Source organism: Diplotaxodon limnothrissa, linkage group LG16 (assembly GCF_057381915.1).
Source record: "Diplotaxodon limnothrissa isolate DT_005_m linkage group LG16, D_limnothrissa_male_GT1.1, whole genome shotgun sequence".
NCBI classification, from domain to species: Eukaryota; Metazoa; Chordata; class Actinopteri; order Cichliformes; family Cichlidae; genus Diplotaxodon; species Diplotaxodon limnothrissa.
The window spans coordinates 21,725,011-21,748,822 of record NC_140611.1 but is presented as its reverse complement, the minus strand read 5'-3'; the positions used below and the strand labels follow the sequence as shown (position 1 = coordinate 21,748,822).

Genomic DNA, 23,812 nt, shown 5'->3' with positions numbered 1-23,812 from the left:
TGCATACGGTATTGTATTTATTGTGTGATTGAGGCTGACGTTAGCACTCTGCTCCTGCAACAACCGGACGCGCAGCCTGTGATTTCTGTGAGTCGTGCTCTTGTAAGTAAGTTCCCTTTTTTTTTGTTTCTTGTTAAAGTTGACCGGCGCTTAAATTTAGCTTGATGTGCCCTTATTTCCTCTGGTTTCAGTTTCTTGGCTCAATGACTACATCATGACGTTTAACAAAGTAAAAGTGTAAATGACCTAAGCTGCGGAATTTATGAGCATACTGCTTTGTGGGGGTTTTTTTTATTATTATTTTAAACACGAATTTGTAGAACGCCTGTTTAAAATTAAAGTTCACTGTGGAGTGCATTCGGCGTAGCAGCATCCGTACTTGAAAGTGTTGTGTGCATCGAGATCGCTAGCGACTGTATGAGTCCGGGGGGGGGGCGGTATTCAAATTCTCAATGCCTTGAAATTTAACTGTCTGACTACACATGCTCGGGTGTGCTGATTAGCCTAATAAGAAGGGTCTCTTTGTTTTAGAACCTTCTGCAAACATGTCTGACAAGCCTGACGTCACTGAGGTTACAACCTTTGACAAAACCAAGCTGAAGAAGACCGAGACTCAAGAGAAAAACCCACTGCCAACCAAAGAAGGTAGGTACTACACCGTCTGACTTTAATCCAGAGCATGTCTGCTATGCTGGAACTCTGAGACCCTAACCTTCTACCTCCTGTTGCAGTCATCGAACAGGAGAAGGCAGAGTCATCATGAAGACCAGGCCTCCTACGTGCTGTACATTTGACAAGCTTCGTCTCTATCAAAATGCATTTCAAGTTTCATAACCTACTTGAGAAATGGCTGTACAACTCACACTATTCACTTGGCTTGACCCTCTGTACAGTATGGCAGTGTGGCTTTATGTCACCTTTAGGATCTGGTCATCTGTGTGCATCAATGAGCAGGGGGGAAACAACTGACAAATCTGCACTTGGCAATTTGTAGCCCTACTCCGGTCACCTGTAATGCTCACAAGCAAGCTGTTGTAAAACCTGAAATGCGCAAGATTTGTTTAATATGCACAATAAAAAAAATGTAAATTTCACGTGCATGTGGTGTTTTGGTTTTTGGGGGGGGTGGCGGTGTAACTTTTGCTCAGCCTTGGGAGCTAACATTGAATGCCCTTTTATCCTGAGCAGGTTTGACTGGATGGAAGCTCTCTATAGGCGTTTCAGCTTGTCTGCTAGCTAAACTGAATCTGTACCAACAGTTGGAACTAAAGCTTGATCAGCCGGTTCCTTTTGAGCACCGGTCCAACAGAAGCTGGTAATATATTGGCTCTGTCTCTTTATTTATTATTATTTTTTTTAATTTAATTGTGCATCTTAAGCACTGCAGAAATTGTATGTCATCCCAGTGGGCTTCAAAAACACAACTTTACAATGCAGAACTTTTCGGAAGCCTTCGTCAACATCCAAAAAAGCCAGTTATTCAACCTTGTGGTCTGTAAAGGTGTTGTGCAAAACATTGCTGCCCTATCTGCCACAATTGTACTCAAGACTAGTCCTACATAGTTCACTTTTTTGGTTTTTCTACCTTGCAGCTGCACTAGGCCCCTGTGTTAAAGTATGCAATAACGCATCCAAAGCCACTAGCTGATGGACTAGTTCCTTTAAAATGCCAGTTTGGAATAAGAGCCATGGCTCTCTATTTTGTGACATGCAATTGAAACTGTCCAGTTATTTACACCTGCAGATGCAAAACTCTAAACTTGTAGGTCCAGTTACTAATCTCTACCTTGCAAGAGAAGTTTAATACCGGTCTGTGCGAAATGGGTGTTTGAAATGAAGCTGCTGCGCCTTGAGGTGCACATGAAAAAGAAAGCTTTAGGATCTAACAAATTCTACATTTAGCTGGAAACCATATTCAAGAACCCTTAATCATGGTGACGGTGTTTAATGTGTTAAACCACAGTACTGGTGCGGCAGGTGTATTTGGAGATTGTCACCTCCAAAAAATGTAAAGGTGTTTTTTTTTGTTTTTTTTTTGTTTTTGTTTTTTTTTTTTTTCTCAAATTAACTGAACTAAAACAAAAAGGAACTAATTATGCTGTTTACACACATCAGTTGTCTCTTATGTTTGGAAAGTGGTTACATAATGCAATGTGTCTACAGACCATAACAGCTGTGCTGAAACAACAATAGGCTTTGCTGGGGGATTGGCACAAGTTCATCCGCTTTCCCATAAGGCCATATTCAGGCTACATTTGTTTTTAATAAGGGAACAGGACATGTTAGTTTATTTTGTATTTGCTGTTTTTAAGGAGCTCATGTAGACATTTGTGATGCCAGGCCCTCCTCTTCACCATCTACCATCTGTATGTGCAGTCTGGTCTGACAAGAACTCTGTGTCCTATAATAGTGTGTACTGTGAGACAGACCATATAGAATTTATGGATTTCAAGACAATACTCTGTCACTGGACTGTTTCATGTTTTTCTTTTTTTAAACTTTCTTAGACAGACAAAAGTACTTTATAGCGATAAATTGTAAGGGTTTAGCACTAGATCGAATGTTGGAAAAATACAAAATGTGTCCGTTTAATAAGGAAAGCACCATATTTATGCGATAAAAATCTAAGTCTTTCTATATTTTTACTAATTCTGCCTTTATGGTTCTGGTTTCCATGACGGTGTCTGACAAGTTGAGACCTGACGAAGTCTTTGAAAAGGAATGCAAGTGACATGAAATGGCTGATTGAGTTGAACTTGGCGTAAGAGACCAAACTGCCATCTGCCACTGTTGTGATGGACACCCTCTGAAATGGCTGTGACTCAGGGGTAACTGACAAAGAACACAGATATCCCTGAGACTGCTTATAGCTGCATACTGTACATAATGTGCTAGGAGGATGAGACCACTCTGACAGTGTTCCTGCTCCAGTAGCTGTATTGTACAGTGCCAACGACTGTATTGTACTGTTGGACTGAGTGGATATGAATAACTCGACAAAAGATATGCAGGATTGTACAGAATACACAAAAAATAAGCACATCTTGCCCTTGTCTCATATAGCTGGAAAACATAGTATCATGAAAGGGAAAAAAAAAATCTGTTTTATAAAGATCACATTTTTTTTCCTATTTTATTATGAACTGTGAAGTCTACTTTCAGACAAATATGTTGTATTTATGCTTATTTTACAACTAAGCAGCCAATTCCATTATCAGTGCAGTCAGAGTTGAATGACTTTATTTTTGTGTGTAACTGATGCACACATTTGTCTCAAATGATTCCTTTGATACATTTTAAGAGACGCAGTGTATGCTGCTGTCCTTTGTAAGTCTATATAGGCTGATGAACCTCGAAGTAATGGCATGGGAATAATCACACCTCAGACAGTTACTAAACAATGAGACATCACAAGGGAAATAAAGCAAACCCCATGAAATCATTTTACTTGTCTGAACAGTGGACTGGTTTAATTTTTGGAATTTAGGCAAAGCACTTAGCTTTTACTTTAAAAAATATTTTTCAGTGAATATATAATATTAAAACCAATGTAACACAAAAACAACACAAATAATGAACACCCCTTATTTGTATCACTTAGGGAATTATCACCTAGGTCCCATTGTGTTTTTAAGAGGAAATGCTAAAATAGTGAAACAAGCCTGTTCCTATAAGTTTTATTTTTACATTCAGGAGGAAGTGACAGAATTTCAGCTGTATGGTGAGACTTGTTTCTGTGTTTCTGCTGCTCACAAAAAAACCAGTCAGGTTTAAGACTGAACTTCTACTTTTCTCTGTGTTTCCATGGCAGCAGATGAGATTTTCCACTGTGGATCAAACAGTGTTGTTCAAAGCTCTAAATCTATTAAATTCTCAAGAGGAACTAATTTTTGAAAAGTATTGCTTGATCAGTGCAAGCAATTGTGATTTCAGGAATTATCTTGTTCATGTATGATGGTTTTGCTCTATGTGTTGTTTTTCACACTACCCAAGCTTTATTTTACCTTTCTGTTTTTTGCATTAATATCAGAACTGAAAATAAATGACCACACCTGGAGGTTTTTATTGTGGTGTACCAATAGGTTATAAAGGATATTCCTGTAGGAAATGAATGCCCAGCTAGGAATATAATGAGTCGACTCTGTTGAGAACAGCTGCTACGGACAGCAGACATAAAACAAGACAAACTCAACTCCACAGTGAAATATTTTCTGTTGTGTTCACAGCAAACGCTCGACTATCTTCCTTCAGGCGATGATGTAAAAATGTGTCTACATGCCACAGCATGTCTCTCATGTTAAGACACAGCCTTGCAGTTTTTTAGGGCTTCAGGTATGAAGCAAAGCGTAAACACTGTTTAGCACAGTTTAGCACAGTTTACCGTTGCGCTCTTATGTAATACATTACCTACGTACACTGCTGTCAATATATAATTGTGTTGTATTCCACCAGATGAAGAAACAAACATGATTTATTTCGGAATAATGATAAAACCTATTAGCAGTCAGGAAGACAAGCTTACAGGCAATAAAACTGTTTATTATTGTCAGTATGGCACAAAGTAAAAAGAAGGGTTTGGAAAAGTCAGCCATAAAGTGATATTATGAGCATATTAAGAGTTAGCCATTATTTAAAGTAATTTAGATAGTCCCACAGTAGCACCAACCTAGTATTGTTTTTTGAATTATCATGGATGTCTTTCTCTTCTGGCAGAATACAGATACTGGCAAACACAGCAGATAACACCAAAGTATCTGAATTGTTTGATTCATTTTCTTATACTGTTATTTAATATCAGAAAATCTACCAGTATAACCGACAGAAGACGTTTTTATTTCATTTTTACCATTGACTATACAAAGCCGAAGCTGGGACAAAAGAGTTTGGTCATCTGCCTCGTTGTGTTGTCAATTCAGAACGCATAAAAGAGGGGACAATTCTTCTTTGTCTTCTTTTTTATACCCGTGGTGGGAAAAAGCAGTTGTGTGAAAGGTAGACACAAAAGCTGAGGGTGTGAGCTGACCGAGGCAGTGACACACAATAATGGTTCTTGTGCGTGACAAAGACACCCACAGAAGCAGTCTTGTGCTATAGCTGTAATCAAGAGAAGATATCTGTCTGCACATCGAACAAAATAATTGATTAACAATGTTGTGGAAATAGCTAAAATATCTTGCAGAATTTTAGAGGAAGGTCAGGAAAAAGAACGACTTTTTACTCATTTATTTGAAATCCTTTTGAAATAGAGCACATAAAATGGCAAAGAGTTAAAAAAGGGTATTGGGATAGTTTACAATTTCTTATAGGCTTTCTATCATTAGTTTGAGTGTATGTACATGATTAGTGAAGCACACAGACTCCGTAACTGAGTGCAGGTAGTTCAAATGTTGCAAAAATATTAACTGACATTATATTTAAAGATTCTACAAACAATTAAAATATACAGGTGGGAGGAATGGAAAGGAACACTTATTGATAGCACGAGTGAGTAATCATATGACACAGCAAAATTAAAAATCATCAGAGGAAAACCTAGAGGTTTCTCCTTTATCAACAAGAACAAACTAACAATAGTATCACTATTCCAACCCCCAGTGCCTTACCCATCCCCTGACCCCTGAGATCAACTCATTTCTCTACTAGTTCAACAGGCCTGTGTACAGATATCAACCAACAGTTTACAAAGCAACGACATCATATGACAAATGTATGCTCAAAATAAGGAACAGGAAGTTGAAATTAACCTGCTGGCAGTTAATACATCCAGCAGCCTATTTTAAAGTACTGAGGTCAAGAGCTGTCAAACCAATGATAGATCAAAAGCTGTCAATCCAACTGGTGAACAAGCAAACAAAAACCCCCTTCAAAACAGTTAACATTTTATTTAATTGTATAAGTGGTTTCAACCGTCTTCCCCACAACTGCATTCTAAATGCTGCTAATATAGACATCTGTAAAGTAACTTCTGGTAGATAAGTAACTTCTAAAACAGATGTAAAACATCAACACTAAAATGACCACAATATATTAATTTGTTATTTCAGAACATTTAAAGATAAATACAAATGTTTTAGGCTGAGCTGCACAAAGAAAACATAAAACCAGCTCTAACTAACTAGTGACTATGCTAGCTTGCAGAATAGTGTCTGCAAACAGATTTGGTGCAGAGATGTAGGGAGTGTAGAAGTGATTCAATGTGACATGTGCATGCAACCCTGCAGCTGTAGGAGAGTCAGCCTCTTGTGCATAGTAGCTCACCAGATGTGAGTCTGTCACTTCAAATGTCGCCGCATTCAGCGGCACTATCCTCGTGGTAAATGCTTATAAACAGAAAGATTTCACTGTGGTGCCAGTTGTGACTTTAGCCCCACCAGCCCTATGTGACATAAGCAGAATAAATGAACAAGGTGAGGGTTTAGGCTACTATGATAACTGTAATCAAGCTAACTTGTGGTTACAAAATCATGTGCAACATCTGAGACAGGAAGTGAGAGGACTAAGTATAGAGTGAATGCCAGTTTGCATGTTTTTAAAGAGGGAGACAGAAGTTTTGCAGCACCAATAGTGGGATGTAAGCAGAGGAAGTGAGTGTTTTTGTTCAAGGGGCAAAAAAACACAACAAAAAGCAGTTGTAGTCCAGATGTCTGCAGATGTGTGGCCCGTCATGGACCAGCTACTTGATAACACATAAAAAAGCAGAGTAAGTCCCCTGAGCTCCACATACCAACTTCTACGTCTTACACAGTAAATTAAGCTTCTGTAACTTACATTGTAGCTTTTTTAACTGGTGAGATTCGCATTTCTCTGAAATGGTTCAAAGTATGCTTCTGGAAACCTGCAAGGCACCTGTTATTTTGTGTCTGTGGTGACATTTGATACTGGCCAAGCAATCGCACTTTAGGTGGCAAAGAAAGATCACCATCGAAGACAGAAACGTCTTACCATACCCAAACTGTTAAATCTCCTTCGCATCCCACGTTGGGCAATTTATAGCTGTGTTAAAGTAGCTCAATTGTGAATTTGTCTGAGTTTCAAAGGTGTGTGACAGGATGTGGTTAAAGAGCTGCAGCACCAAACTGAGGAAGCAAAACTCCACAGTTGAGTTAACTGAGCTGATGGGCTTAAAGCATAAATACACTAATATAGTGTTGGAATAAAACATAAGCTTCAACTGACCTGATTCCTCTTTGCTGAACTTTGTAATTATTGTTTGTAAAACAGGTCAGTAGCTATAAAGTATTATAATTTTTAAAAATGTGCTTGTTTGCAACTTCGACATGGGCTGTGAACACTTCTGTTCTCTGTTCACACGAGGTTTAAGACAGAGGCATGTGCAGTGACTTAAAGCCATTTAAAGTGATGCCATCAGGATGTTTACTGTGTGCACTTCTATTTTATACTCTCTACCATGTCACAAACTGCCCCAAATGTCAGACAGTCATAAAACTATTATGTCCAGGTCAGTGGATCATACCAGGAAGTACAATGATCTGTGAAAAGTAAAGTCAAAGTTGATAACTCATTAGCAAAAGCTCAAATGTTTGGAAATTCAGACAGCATCTCTGAGGAATGTGCAAAGTGTTCCTATAGCGGATGCACAGTAAAGTGGCTAAATGCCTGGATCGATATATTGATTTTTCAAAAAGCCTCACAGCTGTTTTAACATTTGTGACCATGTCATATACACACACAAACTCTCAGGAAGTTTAATGTATAAAGTACATATAAAGTACAGCTATGTAGAAGTTATAACAGCTTGTTGAGAAACAAGGCATCTGAGGCCATGGCATTCAGATTTGGTCTAGTTTAATCTCCCCTTAATTAATATGGATAAGCTCTGGTTGTGTGTGTGTGTGTGTGTGTGTGTGTGTGTGTGTGTGTGTGTGTGTGTGTGTGTGTGTGTGTGTGTTTTTGAGTGTACAGCTCAAAGTGGGTCTGAGGAAGCTGTCAAGACAAAGCAGGGTTTAAGTTTTTGCGCTGTAATTTCCGACCTCTGCTATTTATGACAATGTCTCTCTTCCTTTTTTCTCTGTTTCTAGTGGCCTGTTTCCACGTCACGCTGTGCACCCCTGCAGAGGAATCTGCATTTACATAGAGTAACATACAAGCCTCACCTCTTTCTGCACATATATCGAGCACTATTAAAACATTTACCACTTAAATGCTTAAACGGCTAAAAAAAAAAAAGGGAATGAATGAAGTCTGCATCAAATGAATGTGTGTAACAATTATATTATATACAAGCCCCCAAAACTATAATTATAAGTGTGCTTAAAAAAAAAGAAAAGATCCATGACTGGATTTTTATTATCCCTGTCTTTTCTGCATACGTACAGCAACAGCTTTAGAGCTCATTCTAACCAGAAACAGGAAATGAAATCTGGTTGTTTTCATTTTCATAGACTTTTGCTGATAGCAACAAAAGTCTGTAATAACAGCACAGCCATTTTTAAGGTATTATCAGTGGCCCTACCATAGTGCAGGAACATTACAGCTTTTGTACAAAGACATAGCAGGAGGTAAAAGTGATACTGCAGCATGTCCTATCATGTTAGGCATGCAGTTTACATAATCACTACACCAAGGTGAGGCTGTTGTCTTCTTAGGGTACATAGTTGTGTAATTATATCCAGCACAAACCTCCACAGTTAAAAGGAATAAAGGAGAGCTTTAAACTCTGACCTTTAGGGTCAAATGATTTAACAGTAAATTAACTTCTTACTAGCTTCAAAGAATAATGCAAAAAATGGATATAGTACAAATCCGTATTATCTTGACAAGAGGTAACTATCATATTAACATGTGCCTTTGACTCCATATGTCTCATATTACAAAGAGAAAACAGCAAGTATGACCTAGTTTTGTCAATGGAGTAATGTTTAGGGATTTTTGCTTAGAAAAATCTGTTGTCAGGGGTATCACAAAAATAAATAAATAAACACAGCAAATGCATGAGTTATTTTAAAGTATCGAATTATTATTTTAGAAGGTTAGAAAAGGCAGTTTAAAACAGTGTTAAAATATAGTTACATGGCAGGAAGTGCAAGAGGAAAGTTCCCCATTAAGTAACCACAGATTTTGAAGAACAACTCAAAAGAACATAATGCAGCTTCTGCAGGCACAGTACAGGTACATACAGTTTTCATTCTAATGTTGTATGTGGAGTCGGCATCTGCCAAGGAGTGAGAAACACTGAGAAATGAATTTCCTACATGTCTGGCAATATGCAAAGCACCTCCATCAGGTCTGCAAAAGACTGTGGCAGACTTACTATTCCACTGCAATGTTCTGAACAGGCAATCCCATTAATAAATTATGGTAAGTCGCACACACTGACCCTCTTGAGACATCTGGTGCTACCCATCAAGCCAGCCTGAGAGCATGGCACAGCTGCGTCTGCTCCTGCATTACCGCTAAAAGGAGAACAGGAGGTGTCCAGCTGAGGTCAATACTTGCATTTACCTCATCCTGCTAATCAAATTGAGGTGCATGAGTGAAAGTGTCTCCCAGACAGCTTGAATTCCCTAGGGTCTGTCTGTCTAGTTGTACTGGGTTCAAACTCCCTTAACATCAGTTCATTGTTTATTCTATATGCAGCCATCATTTTAGGGGGAACACCTGCACCTAAGATCTTCTGTCTGCAAGTAAAAGGAGATTTCTGTCAGGTCGCAAAACAAACAGTGCCATTAAATTACAGCTGCAGCAACAAAATATCAGAGGTGGAAGTTTCTTTGACTAAATGTTTGAGTTTCTTAAGCTACTAGTTGGAATGTGACCATCAGCAATACCTCCTAGATTTGTTGTATTAGGTTTCTACTCATGCAAGGTGATACTTTATGCACAAGCTCAGTATTAAGTTTCAAATTTATCACACTAGCCCTGCGAATAATAGGTTCTCTAATCAGAACTCTACACAGCCTGTCAAAATGATTTCTCAAGATCGCTTCGTTTACTGCAGGGGGAAGTAACAGTTCCCTTCCTGAACCGTGGCAGAACTTCACAAGTTATCAGATTTGATGAGTTTTAGAGAGACCACACTATAAAGTAAGCAGCTAATTAAGCTATTTTAAAAGGAAGCAAATGTTTGTTTTTAAACATGACTCATATATAGACTCTGGCCAAATCTGGACAACAGCGCTCAAAGATGTATTACCTCAAACTACATTAGCGCTGTGGCAGCGGCCCATTTCTACAGCAGTTAGTATTGTCTGCAGTGCATTCATTGCTCATGGCATCTTCCACTCAAGGCAGGATGTGGTTGTGTACACACATCACTTTCAAAATAACTCTTCAACAGCCTTGTCTCTCCTTTTATAGTAAAGGCCGTGCTTATTGCACCATAGCCCACAGTGAGGGACTCACTGGATGAAATGTGCGTGCCCACATAGAAGCAGCTGATTTTCTCTAAAAGTGGCATGTATCTTACAGGCAGAGGGTCAAACAGGGGTTTGTTATGCCCTGTACTAACAGCACTAAAAACTTCTAATGAGAGGGGAGTGCTGGCCTGAGAGGTTTTTAGGAAGTTGGGAGGTGCACTTCCTGAAAATCACCGATGCTGAAACAAGGTTCTGCATTGCATGAAGCAAGATTACAGAACCACTTTTAAAACACTAAGAGACAAACACATAAACAAAGACAATATGTAAAAATAATTCAGGTCTTTATTTTCTGTGCATGATCTAACACATGCGTTTGAAATGATCAAATTAATGATATGCTGCAGAGATGGTCCTGTTATTAGTAAGAGGGAAAGATGAAACTCCTGATCAACCGATAACTGTCCCTTTTTTTTTAAAACTGCCTTAACTTTGTATAATGCATCTTACTTCATTCCAAATCATATACAAACAGAGACTTTAGGTAATGGTTAAAAAACAAAGGAACACAGATAACGCATTTTAACTTTCTGATTACAACAGTAGACATAGGAACTTGTCATCTTTTTTCAGTTCCTGCTTCTTTATATTAGTAACTGGCTCCACCTTCTGGTAAAACCTGTGTACCTGAAGAAAGGTTTCAATTTTATATCCTATAAATAATATTGTCTATACTTGTAATTTTTTTAAAAAAGGAAAAAAAATAGCCAGTGTTTGCAGGCCTTATAGTAGTTTAGTATAATTTCAATAGCATAAATGCGCTGTTATTATGTAACAGCGTGGTGTGTTTTATTTACCAAACACAAATGAAGCATTTTATGTGTTTTTGTTTTTTCTCTCTCTCCTGTGTTTTTCATGATAAATATATTCACATCCAGCTTTTCAGAGAAGTGTTTAAAATTTCAGCCCCTAAACTTCCACTAGATTAATTTGGTGTCTTGGGCTAAACTTCAGAGTTTTTGCCAAGACAGGTGAGGGCGCTGTTGTCACGGAAATGCCCGCTTTATCAAATTAAACACAGAGTCAACAGAACAGCACCAAAGAAATAGCACTAATGTCCTGTATAGCACGCATGGCCTACATGCCTGACATGTGAGTCACATTTAGAGTCACATTTCACACTACAAATGAAAGGCAGTGTGTGTGTGAGAGTGTGTGTTATTGGACAAGGTCTAATCATTAACTACTGTATCCACTGGAGCAAACTGCCAGGTCTTCTACTCTAAGCAGTCAGTTCCAGATTGTAACTGATCATCCATCAAGCTTATTCATCATACTTGGACTGAACTTTGTGGAATTGATCACAATCAGGGGACGCCATCAGTGTGCCAAATTTCAAGCCTTTTTTTTTTCCCTATACAGCAATAAAGAAGAAGACTGTTGAAGAAGAAGAAGAAGAAGAATGATAAATGATGAGGAATGATGAAGAATATGTATGAAAAACTGTACTGGTTCCTATCCAGCATTGCTACTTGGCCTCTTGTTAATCTTGCGTATCCTCTACTCTGTAATGGATTGTTGTTTACATAGATATGTCTATGTTAAACAGCCACGCTTACCATGAATGTTTATTATTTTCATAATAAATCTATGCAACAACTGGAGAGTCCAGACTGAATTTATTTTACCCTTCTCTCTATGCAAGCTAAACGAGCTATAACATCTATTTAGCAAGCTGAAACGTTTCTCCCTCCTGACATGAGTACCAAATGTCTGGAAAAATAATCACAGGCTTCTATTGTTCGACCACAGTATTTAACTGCACACTTCCTTCTCATCTGAAAGCTATTTCCATTGCAATTTTCAAATCATGTTAAACCTCTTTCCCCGATGTGACTCTGAGCAAAAATCTAAAGTGTAAATAAAGCAGATTTTGGATTTACAAGAAAAACAAACCCCCTCAAATGAATTTCAACAACAAATGTAAACTAAAGCCTGAAGCTCCAAAAGGAACAAGACCTTTTCATTTCCAAGCAAGCAGACGAGCAGGACCAGATGTTAGAGCGTACCCTGAGAGTGTGCAAACTCATTAAACACTTTTATGGCTGAACTTGAAATAAACGTGTGTGAGAGAGCAAAGCTTTATGTGCTACCTGAGAGCAAGACACCAAAGGGTACAGAGCTGCTAAGCACAAGCCTGTGCATGTCTGAGTTTGACAGTTATTTGATACAGTTGATTATTAAATAAAACAGAATCATAAAAAGCAGCTAATGCACGTAAAATTCATCAAGGAAAAGAAAAATAAAGTTCATTTGATTTTCTTTTCTTTTTTTTCATTTGAGCTTCTGCAGGGTTTGAGTAAAGAAAGGATTACCCCTTAACATTTTCCCCACCCCCCTTACAAACCCACTCCTACCTCCAGAAGTCACCACCTCATCCGTCTCAGTCCAGTGTCATTTCACAGTGACAGCCAACCTCTGGAATTTCAGTGCAGAAGAAAGAGAAGCAAATCATGGGGCACAGAGTATAGCAACAGCATTGAAAAGAGTATGACAGAGATATTTTTTCCCTAGAGGAGATTTTGACTTTGCACTCTGGAAATACATGAAATCTGGTGTGTCTTGTGAAAAACTGAGACTTGTTTCTGTCTAGGCAATTTAATGAGCGTAATCCCCCTGGGAGGAATAGTCAGAACGCAGAGCAACCAAAGTCAGCCCCGTGGGAAACAAGGCGTTACGGCTGCTCACTGTGACAGACATGCAGCCACTTACTTTGGTCGGTGCTCTTTTTCTCCTGCTCCACATCTCTGCTGGTAGCACAGACGCCTATAGGTAAGTCAATCAAGTCGAGCAACAGGCCGTGTGATGTTGTATGGTGTGCTTCTACTCTGAAAAATCTGCAGCAGGTGAAAACTTTGCTAAGTCAAGATTCAAAAATAAGTTAAAGTATGATGTCAGACAGATGTTTACGTACCAAAGAATTCCAATCACATTTCAGGAAGGCTGAATGCCAAAAATAACACAGCAATGTTAATTATAGTATCGGATAATATACAATTCAACCTGCTTCCTCTTAAAAAAGGTGGAATCTCTAACAACTGGAATATTAGTTTCTCCACACACTGTTATTTTAAGTGGGGCTTAAGGAATAACATAAATCCCTCTATTTTGCAGTGTAGAATATACATAAACCTTTAACAGTCGAAACTGTTATTTTGAAAATATGTACACACAACCTTGCCCCTGCTAACAGAAGACTAAGAGAGTGCAACTTCTAAATATGGCACAGCAACTGTTAATAACTGAAGAGCACCTGTCTCTCTTAGGAGGCCGTCTCCTGTGGGCTATTCTGGTTGATTTCTATAAAGACACGGATTCCTCTTGTCCTGCCTGGGATTTAAGCGTTTGGCTGTCAGCCTAAAAGCAAAGCTAACGATGCTGAAAGGTGCAGTCAGATTTGAATGCAAGATTCTGCTATTTTTGGAATCACTTGCTCAACTAAGTTATGGTAGAAATGTTAATCGAATTTACAAGTTAAAATGTACACATGCAATGTAATCTATATGTACCACAGGTTATTTTGAGCACACCGCTGACTCTTTAACCACAAGTCAGAATAACCTTCCAGTTGATATGCATCAGCCTCCAGAAACAAGACAAAGATCAAAGCCGATTTTTAAAAGGAGGAAATATAGTGTGAGGGTGCCAGTGTCTGATTAGTATGTTTTTCTCCATCTGTAGCCTACATCCTGTCAGCTGGCTGTTGCACCATGGGGAGCCCAGCTTCTAGTGCTAAGCAAGCCTTGTGAGGAGACACTTTATTTAGGTTGCTTGTTGTTTGGACCATAATTAAAAGTGGATGCCAGAATGCCTGCAATTGAGACATCTCAGTTAGTGTTAGTGCTTCCTGACATGAGATTTTGTTTAAAGGCTTAATTTGCTTTATATATATATATATATATGTCAGTAATTTGCACCAGAGGTACACTTCAACTGTGAGAGACAGAATGTGAAAAAAAAAATCCATGAATCCACATGGTAGGATTTGTAAAGAATTTATTCGTAAATCAGGGTGGAAAATAAGTATTTGGTCAATAACAAAAATACAACTCAATACTTTGTAACATAACCTTTGTTGGCAATAACAGAGGTCAAACGTTTACTATAGGTCTTTACCAGGTTTGCACACACAGTAGCTGGTATTTTGGCCCATTCCTCCATGCAGATCTTCTCGAGAGCAGTGATGTTTTGGGGCTGTCGCCGAGCAACACGGACTTTCAACTCCCGCCACAGATTTTCTATGGGGTTGAGGTCTGGAGACTGGCTAGGCCACTCCAGGACTTTCAAATGCTTCTTACGGAGCCACTCCTTTGTTGCCCGGGCGGTGTGTTTTGGATCATTGTCATGTTGGAAGACCCAGCCTAGTTTCATCTTCAAAGTTCTCACTGATGGAAGGAGGTTTTGGCTCAAAATCTCACGATACATGGCCCCATTCATTCTGTCCTTAACACGGATCAGTCGTCCTGTCCCCTTGGCAGAAAAACAGCCCCATAGCATGATGTTTCCACCCCCATGCTTCACAGTAGGTATGGTGTTCTTGGGATGCAACTCAGTATTCTTCTTCCTCCAAACACGACGAGTTGAGTTTATACCAAAAAGTTCTACTTTGGTTTCATCTGACCACATGACATTCTCCCAATCCTCTGCTGTATCATCCATGTGCTCTCTGGCAAACTTCAGATGGGCCTGGACATGCACTGGCTTCAGCAGCGGGACACGTCTGGCACTGCGGGATTTGATTCCCTGCCGTTGTAGTGTGTTACTGATGGTGACCTTTGTTACTTTGGTCCCAGCTCTCTGCAGGTCATTCACCAGGTCCCCCCGTGTGGTTCTGGGATCTTTGCTCACCGTTCTCATGATCATTTTGACCCCACGGGATGAGATCTTGCGTGGAGCCCCAGATCGAGGGAGATTATCAGTGGTCTTGTATGTCTTCCATTTTCTGATGATTGCTCCCACAGTTGATTTTTTCACACCAAGCTGCTTGCCTATTGTAGATTCACTCTTCCCAGTCTGGTGCAGGTCTACAATACTTTTCCTGGTGTCCTTCGAAAGCTCTTTGGTCTTGGCCATGGCGGAGTTTGGAGTCTGACTGTTTGAGGCTGTGGACAGGTGTCTTTTATACAGATGATGAGTTCAAACAGGTGCCATTCATACAGGTAACGAGTGGGGGACAGAAAAGCTTCTTACAGAAGACGTTACAGGTCTGTGAGAGCCAGAGGTTTTCCTTGTTTGAGGTGACCAAATACTTATTTTCCACCCTGATTTACGAATAAATTCTTTACAAATCCTACCATGTGAATTCATGGATTTTTTTTTCACATTCTGTCTCTCACAGTTGAAGTGTACCTCTGGTGCAAATTACTGACCTCTGTCATCATTTTAAGTGGGGGAACTTGCACAATCGGTGGCTGACTAAATACTTTTTTGCCCCACTGTATATATCTTACCTTTGACTTCTCTTTTTCCTCTGCAAAGGCACTACAGGCAAGTCCTTACTGGAAACCAACCAGGTGTGTGTCGCTATGGTAGGAGACTGGAGTGTTGCTATGGCTGGAGGAAAAACAGTAAAGGGCAGTGTGAGGGTAAGAACAGTATGCATTCAAAGGCCAGTTTATAATCAGTAAGATAAAAATCATTAAGGCACTTAAAAAGCAAGCAGGCTGAGACATTTAAACTAACACGAAAAGCTTTCTCAATAAACAAATATTTAGAGAGAACAAGCTTTACTGCCAAAAAACTGTATCCTGACTATTGTTAGTCTTTTCATGGGGGATATTTTTCTAACCCCCAAAAATGTGGAGGAAATTACATTCTAGATTTAAAAACCTTGCCTGTACAATAGAAATTTGTGGTTTTGACTGCAATCCATCATTTTCCACCACTGATATTTCTGGTGGTATTTTCTTCATCTTAAATGTTTTACCAGCCCAGTGTGAGCACGGGTGCAAGCACGGAGAGTGCGTTGGCCCCAACAAATGCAAGTGTTTTCCAGGATACTCCGGAAAGACATGTAATCAAGGTGGGTATTTGAGGTCATTAAATAATGTCTGGAAAGCAAACCGGGTACACAGACTAATTTATGGAAGGATTCACTTTTCCAGAAAGAAAATGTTTATCTGCTCGATTGATTGCTTTACAAAAAGTAAAGATCTTTCTTATTCTTAGACCTGAATGAGTGCGGCCTGAAACCTCGTCCATGTGAGCATCGCTGCATGAACACCTATGGGAGTTACAAATGCTACTGTCTCAACGGATACACCTTAATGGCCGACGGATCCTGTGCCAGTGAGTCCCAATGTGGATACATACACTGAGTGGAAATGCAGAGAACAGCTGCATATCAGGATGCATATCTGATAATTTGTGTTATTTTGTGTTTGGACATGTAGATTCTAGGACCTGTGCACTTGCTCACTGTCAGTATGGCTGTGAGGAAGTACAAGGAGAGATTCAATGCCTCTGCCCATCTGCAGGGCTGCAACTGGGGCAGGATGGAAGAACTTGTGTAGGTGAGCGGTAACAGATCATACGTGCAGAAAAATGAATGTTTTAAGAAGTTAGTCTTATACAAACAATGTGTTATATGAGGCAACAGCCTTTATATGAAATAAGAAACACAGAGACTCTTTCTATGTCACACAGATTGAAGGTAACTGCATACTGGACACACTGTGTGAGGATTATATTACATGGTTTTGGCATGTTTTGCTTGTAAATCAACTGAATGCAATTTAGTTATATATCTTCCAACAAAACTGCTTGAGCTGTGGCTGCACCAGTCTGTCATGATCACACAGGGGAGGTCATATACAAGTTCAGCGGCATTAAATTTCACGACTGCCACGAATGCAACACATTCAGAAACAGATTTACAACAAAAACATACTTTTTATTCCAAAAGCAGCCAAATTCTATTTTTACCACATGTACTGTACAAAAAATGAATTCTGATGAGACACATTTATCCTGATTGTATTCAATGTGACATTCCATATACTTTATAGACCCCAACTGGCTTTAGGTCCACACTTTCAGTTGCTAACCACAAATATAGTAGAAACATTTTAAGCCATAGCAGTAAAAGACAATCATTTGTCAAATGTAAGCAAAAGCAGAATAGAATTGCAAATAATTTGCAGAATGTCTATGCCCTATATTTGATTAAACATAGGGTATAAAAAATCTAATGTAAAACATTTTGCTTTTAGTTCAATTTTGCACACTTGCCTGAATTTTGGGGAATGAGGTTTTACATTAATTACTATTACAATTTAAAATAAAACCCTTCTTGTGCATATGTCCTGTTATGTTGAGCTGTTAATAATTATATGCTTATTCACCACAGACTGCTGCTTAGCTGCTTGCTGAGCTCCTAATCAAACACAATTCAGCAATGCTACAAGGCTTTGAGAGTTCCTATTTACGATTATCAAAATGATAAAGCCCCAAAAACAGTAACTAAATCTATAGAAATAACTGGTAACACACCCCTGGCAAAGCAAATAGCGAAGAGGAAGTGTTATTGACCAGAAGGTACTGGATATGACTGCATGTGAAAAGGTTTTCGAAGGACTCTATGCAGCTTTGAAAAACTAAGTATGCCCCATTATTAAGTGGCTTTTTTCATATGATTTTAGCAATCTCTCACATCATTGTGGAGAAATTTGCTACTCTTCTTTGCAATGTTGCTTCTGTTTTTGCACTGATCTCTTAAGATCACTCAAAATTTCATGTAGATTGACTTTAAATGGGCCATTGCAACACGTTGATTCTTTTCTGTTTCAGACGTTTTGTTGTAGATTTGCTGCTGTGCTAAGGATCACTGTCCCGTTGCATGACCCAGTTTTAGCTAATCTTTAGCTGTCGGCAGATGCCCTCACCTTTGACTCTAGAATACTTTGGTATACAGTGGAGTTCATGGTCAACTCAATGATTGCCTTTTGCCCAGGGCAAATGATTGCAAAAAATCCCAAGTCATCACCCCTCCACCATTGTGCTTAGCAGTTGGTATGGAGTCTTTGAGCTTGTATGCTATGGTTAGGTTTCATGAAAAATAGCACTATGCATTATAACCAAATATGTTCACTTTTGTCTGATCTGTCCAAATAAGATTATTCCAGATGTCTTGTGGTTTGTTTTAAACCTAAACTGTGCTGCCATGTTCTTTTTAGAGAGAAGGTGTTTTTTCTTGGCAGCCATCCCAAACAAGCCATATCTATTTAGTCTTTTTCTCATTTTAATGTTATGAACTTTAACATTTAACATGCTCAGTGAGACCTGTAGCTCTTGGGTGTTTTGCAGTTTCTCCTACATTGAACCATCTGATCTTGGGGTAAATTTGCTTGAACATCCACTCTTAAGAAAACAGGGGCATTCTGTTAACACACACACCTGAATGGTCCAGACCAGCAAACTGCTAAACCATCTGCTTTTATATCAGTGGTCACATTTAGTGATGAACAATTAATTAAGTGCATTTGATTAACAGCCTTTGGCTGCTAGTTACCCTCTTGATTTTTATGGAATCGGTAAGGGTGTACTTAGTTTTTTCACAAGACTACAGAACTCTTGATAATTATAAAAAACATGGGCTCTTTATTTTTTCTCCTGCTTTGTTTCTCTTTAGATATTGATGAGTGTGTAACTGGGAAGAACCTCTGCCCATACAACAGACAATGTGTGAACACCTTTGGCAGCTACTACTGCAAGTGTCAGGAAGGCTACGATCTGAAATATGTCAACGGCAAATATGACTGTGTAGGTAAGGTATACATGATCATTAAGGGGAGTCATCTCCTCACTTCAATTCCTAAAGGTACAAATAGGCTTCTTCCAATTCCAGACCTTGATGAGTGTGCAGCCGGCACCCACAAGTGCAGCCACCACGCTGTCTGTGTGAACACTCAAGGATCCTACAGGTGCAGGTGCAAGTCTGGCTTCAGAGGCAATGGCTTTGAATGCTCTGGTGAGATCCGAGATTCGCTGCAGAGAATTACGAATAAAATAATTTTAGCAAAGCCTTTCATTTCTACTGAGATTTGTCAAATTAAGGCATTCACGCTTGATTTAAAAAACAGACGAGGGTAATCAGTCAGGTAGGTCAGGAGAAGTTTTACAGCCACATATTTCATTTGGACTCTTTAAACATCTGCAAACAGCAGTCCTGCCAAGGCTAGTTTCCTGCCTTCAGACTCCCCTCCTCTTCACAGATGTTAACACCAGAGAGGCACAGATTGAAAACACACCTGTGTAAATACGACACTGCATTGTAGCTAGCCAACTGAAAAAGGAGAAATAAAGATAGTGCTGTACTCTTTGAACCAGACCCAGATAATAACAGGTGAAATCTCATGCAGCCAAATAACAAAAAAGAGGTCAGGGCTTTCTGCGTAAATGAAAATGCCTTTATTTTCTGTAGTTAAGCCGTTTTATCAGAGTTCGTGGGATGGAGAAAAAGGCAGTGCAGATGATTCCCTGAATGGTGAGATTGTATAGAATCCAAGACTCTGTTTCTGCTATTCACTCCCTGCCCTGCAACCCCATTCACTCATCCCTTCCTCTTGTCTATATATAAGAGCACCTCCCCCACCTCTCTCCCCTGCTCATGGCTGAAAATGTATGTCCATAGCACCCGCAGTCTGAGACCTTAAATCCTCAGCATGGCCTTATACAGTAAATTGCTTGAGCATTTAAGAAACTAATTTAAGCTATGCCCGCTTATGTCTTATCTGCATGCAGTAGGAGGATCTGTTGTCTTAGCATGTTAGTTTGTTACAGCTCTGCTCCTGTGGAAAGCATATTATCAATGGCCTGGTAAGTCAATGCAGGGAAATAATAAATAAGAACTGCATCTGCAAAATACATGACAAACAAGAAAGACATCTGAAGTCAAATACTATGTTTGTCAGTCATGATTGCAGAGCCATATGTCTATTCTGATTCCTCTTCCTGCCTGCAGCCATCCCAGACTCCCAGGTGAAGCCTAGGATTCTGGGAGGTAAACTGACTGACGAGGACATCAAAAATGTAATCCTCGAACCAGTCGCAACGCCACCTCCCAACATCCCCCTGCAACCTTTTGACTATGACGGGGAGGTCTATGTTGGCACTACGACTAAAGGAACGCAAGAGGAGGGATTTCCTGAGGAAGAAGAGGAAGAGGTGGAAGAGGAAGACAACCAGCTCAATCCAAGAGGAGACGTTTTCAGTAAGGGGCATATTGTTTGGCAGCGCTATGATAAATGAGTTCCACTATTCTGGGTGGTCTGCAAAGTAAGTAGTAACCATAAACAGACTAAACAAACTCAGTGTGATTCAAAAGAGACTGTCCCCTCATGTTTACATGACATCTGAATGTAATTATGGATTTTCAGCTGAAATAACTGTCTGAAAGGGCAGCTCTGGATTAAGGCCTTGACCAAAGAAGAAAAGGGGGTGTTGCTTCAGATCTGCTGTTAACCTCAAACCCAGAGTTATCCCAGTCTCACTGACTTATCTATAAAGGATCAAAGGCACTATGATGATTATACTGGTATAAATAAAATAAATTGTCAACTTAATTTTTTTTCTCAAAATCCTTGAATTCTTACTTACTCTGCTATATTAAACTATTGGTCACAACAGACTGAATGTAAATTCCCAATAATAACCCAACACTGTAAAATCAAGACTTACCAGCTTACATTTAAAACCTTCAAATCCCCATGAATGAGGTTGTCTTTCACTGATAATCTTGAATTTTATGGAAAGATCAGAGCCTGTGTAAGAACTCAGAAAGCAAGAGGAGACAGGCCCCAAGACATCCATCACCTCCAGGGAGGAATGTTAGTCTGCTGGCATGTGAGAGCCCAAGGATACAACTCATCCTGGGCCTGCTTCCCCATCCCTCAGGTGGAGGGGGAGGCGGGATGGGAATTTACAAAGCCCCTAAACCTTTTATTATGTTTTCCCCAAAACAGCTGTTGTGCAAACAGACTTGCCTCCTTGTAGGAAGGTCTGTCATCAGCACTCTAGACTTCTCTAAAACAGGCCTACTCTGACTGAGCAGCTTCAATAATCCCAGCTGTCACTCATCAGACTGTCTGTGGCTGCATTTCATGGGGGTGATTTTCTGCTAGAGCTTTAAATTGCTTGGAGGGGATATATGCTAAAGTTGTAGCTCCATTTTATGGTATGAGTGACAGCAGGGCAGGTCTTTACCTGTTGGTTAAAAACCCCTTTCTACCTGTCATCTTGAAAAATCTCTTTGCTGTATTATTTATGCATTAAGTTCTTTCCATTGCATATTTTTTAAGAGTAGTATCAGAGTTGTGTCAGTTTTTGCACTCATTATCTTAGTCTAGTTCGAGTCTAATACAAAATCCATCAGGAAATCACGCCATCAGCTAAAGTTGAAAGGTATAATCTAAATGAATTTAGGATTTAGAGCAAAACTTTTGAACCAATGAATACCAGTTTAACTTAGGCATGCCTAATAGCTGAAAGCTTAAATGTGTATATTAAGATGAATTCACTCCATTTTTTTTTTATTTAATCTCTAAACACAGTATCAGAGGACTTTGAGTCAGTGTTCGGACCAGCCACAGAAGTCGAAGAGATCCACATAGCGCCAGCTCAAGAAGGTAATCAAAAAGTGTGTTCATGTTTCATTGTTCCCAGGAAGTTGATTTTGTTCATCACATTGCGTTTTCATTGAGAGAAAAGTTTTGTCAATAATTCAAGTGACTTCTTTAGTCTCAAGACCAAAGTCGTCCAGATGAACAGAATTAATTTTCTGGGATTTCCTTACCTGGATGATTTAGCATATATTAAGACGTGTTATTGTTGTATAATCGCTACTCAGCTAATTTAAAAATGTGTTCCTAACATTTACTTTCTAGAGTATTTCATGGATTGCAACTTTGACAAAGGGGCGTGCGAATGGATCCAAGACAAGTCTGATGACATGGACTGGAGTGTAGCATACCATGACAATGGTAACGACCTGATGAATGTTACTTTTTCAAAGGAGAGGTATTCATTTTTGTGCATTCAGATACTGTAACTTACATCAGCTACAAACCTTCTCAGGTGGTGAGTACTACATGGCTTTGAGCGGGCTTGTAGGGGAGCAAGAGGATGTGGCCAGGTTGAAACTGCTTCTTGGTGACCGGTCCCAGTATGGCAGCCTCTGCCTTACCTTTGACTACCGTGTGGTTGGCCCTGATGTGGGCACGCTCAGGGTACTGCTGGACAACAATGTTTACCCAGTATGGGAGCAGAGTCAGAGCAGGGAGCAGGGCTGGCAGACTGAGTTTCTCACAGTAACCTGGAAGGAGAAGGCCCCAGAGTCTGTAAGTCATTTACACACATTTTAGAACATTATATTTAAAATCTTCTTCAATACTTGTGGCTAGCTATGATGGGATCTTGGCCTAAAAAGTAAATTCCTTTGATGTTCTGAAAAGGCAGCCATCACATTACTAATTTACTACTCAGATCAACAACCTTAATGTACAACTGTATGTCGGTTTGTGTTTCAGGCTATCTTTGAAGTTCAGCGCGGGAAAGGTCTTGGAGGTGAGATTGGGCTGGACACTGTTGTGCTGACATCAGGAACGTGTCAAGAGGATCCAGTCTTTTAAGAACATATGCCTTGACATTTATCCATGTTATGGTGTGTTTCTTGTGGATTTTTTCCCATTATTCCCTCAGTGCAGACACACAGTCTACAGGGAACAATACATAAACTAAGTGCAGAGAAATTCATGTCATCACAAAGCTGCTACATAGAAGCACCCTGCTATAGTTTTTTTGTGATTTTCAAAATCATCTTTTATGGTACAGATAACTCAGATCTCAGGAAAAGGTGAAAATGCTAACTTTGTTAGTCTGGTCCAACAGTATTGTGCTTAAACCTTTGTTATGTTTGCAACAATGCATTTCTGAAGTTAATAGTTAAAAAGTTAATAGTCCACAATATGTAATGTGAATTGTTAGGTTAATTATATCTGCAATTTTAATTGATCAACGTTTTTGAAGGCTGTTTAGTTTAAACAATTAAAAAAAAACTATCAGTGCATACAATTGTGTAAGATTTGCTGTATTATTATACCATGTTATTACATTAAATGTTTTTTTCTAACTTCCTATCATTTATTTTTTTCCATGTACAGATTCCATAATGATGATTATTTTACAGTACCAAATGTTCAAAAGGTTTTGAGCTGCAACTAATTTCTTTACAGTTTGCTTCAGGCTCTGGCTACTTTTTTAAAACAAATTTTAAGTCCAGACCTTGTACCTAACCATTTTTAATCAGTTACAAAAACACATCATCTACTCCCATATATTTAGTTACATCTATGAAACGGACAACGCTAACACGGATTAACGAGCATACAATATAATTTTAACAAAGTTATTCCCAAAGAACTATTATCACAAAATCCGGC

General features: G+C 39.2%; 2 protein-coding genes across 4 annotated transcripts; both read left to right on the top strand.

Annotated features, from left to right (window-relative positions):
• Nucleotides 1–45: 45 nt before the first annotated feature.
• tmsb4x (thymosin beta 4 X-linked) lies at nucleotides 46–1,069 on the top strand. Of its 3 annotated transcripts, none has more exons than XM_085375297.1 (3): nucleotides 46–102; nucleotides 532–645; nucleotides 732–1,069. In XM_085375297.1, exons 2-3 carry the CDS (start codon nucleotides 546–548, stop codon nucleotides 761–763), a joined length of 132 nt encoding a protein of 43 aa, XP_085231423.1. In that variant the 5' UTR covers nucleotides 46–102; nucleotides 532–545; the 3' UTR covers nucleotides 764–1,069. The 3 variants fall into 3 exon arrangements, with proteins under 3 accessions (XP_085231423.1, XP_085231425.1, XP_085231424.1); XM_085375299.1 differs by having other exon boundaries at nucleotides 55–87; XM_085375298.1 differs by having other exon boundaries at nucleotides 60–106.
• An 11,723-nt stretch (nucleotides 1,070–12,792) lies between these two features.
• egfl6 (EGF-like-domain, multiple 6) lies at nucleotides 12,793–23,263 on the top strand. The gene is made up of 14 exons (XM_085375296.1): nucleotides 12,793–12,864; nucleotides 12,970–13,148; nucleotides 15,855–15,961; nucleotides 16,306–16,398; nucleotides 16,545–16,664; nucleotides 16,769–16,888; nucleotides 19,006–19,140; nucleotides 19,222–19,344; nucleotides 19,798–19,860; nucleotides 20,338–20,586; nucleotides 21,926–22,000; nucleotides 22,259–22,354; nucleotides 22,449–22,711; nucleotides 22,901–23,263. Exons 2-14 carry the CDS (start codon nucleotides 13,075–13,077, stop codon nucleotides 23,000–23,002), a joined length of 1,620 nt encoding a protein of 539 aa, XP_085231422.1. The 5' UTR covers nucleotides 12,793–12,864; nucleotides 12,970–13,074; the 3' UTR covers nucleotides 23,003–23,263.
• Nucleotides 23,264–23,812: the final 549 nt, after the last annotated feature.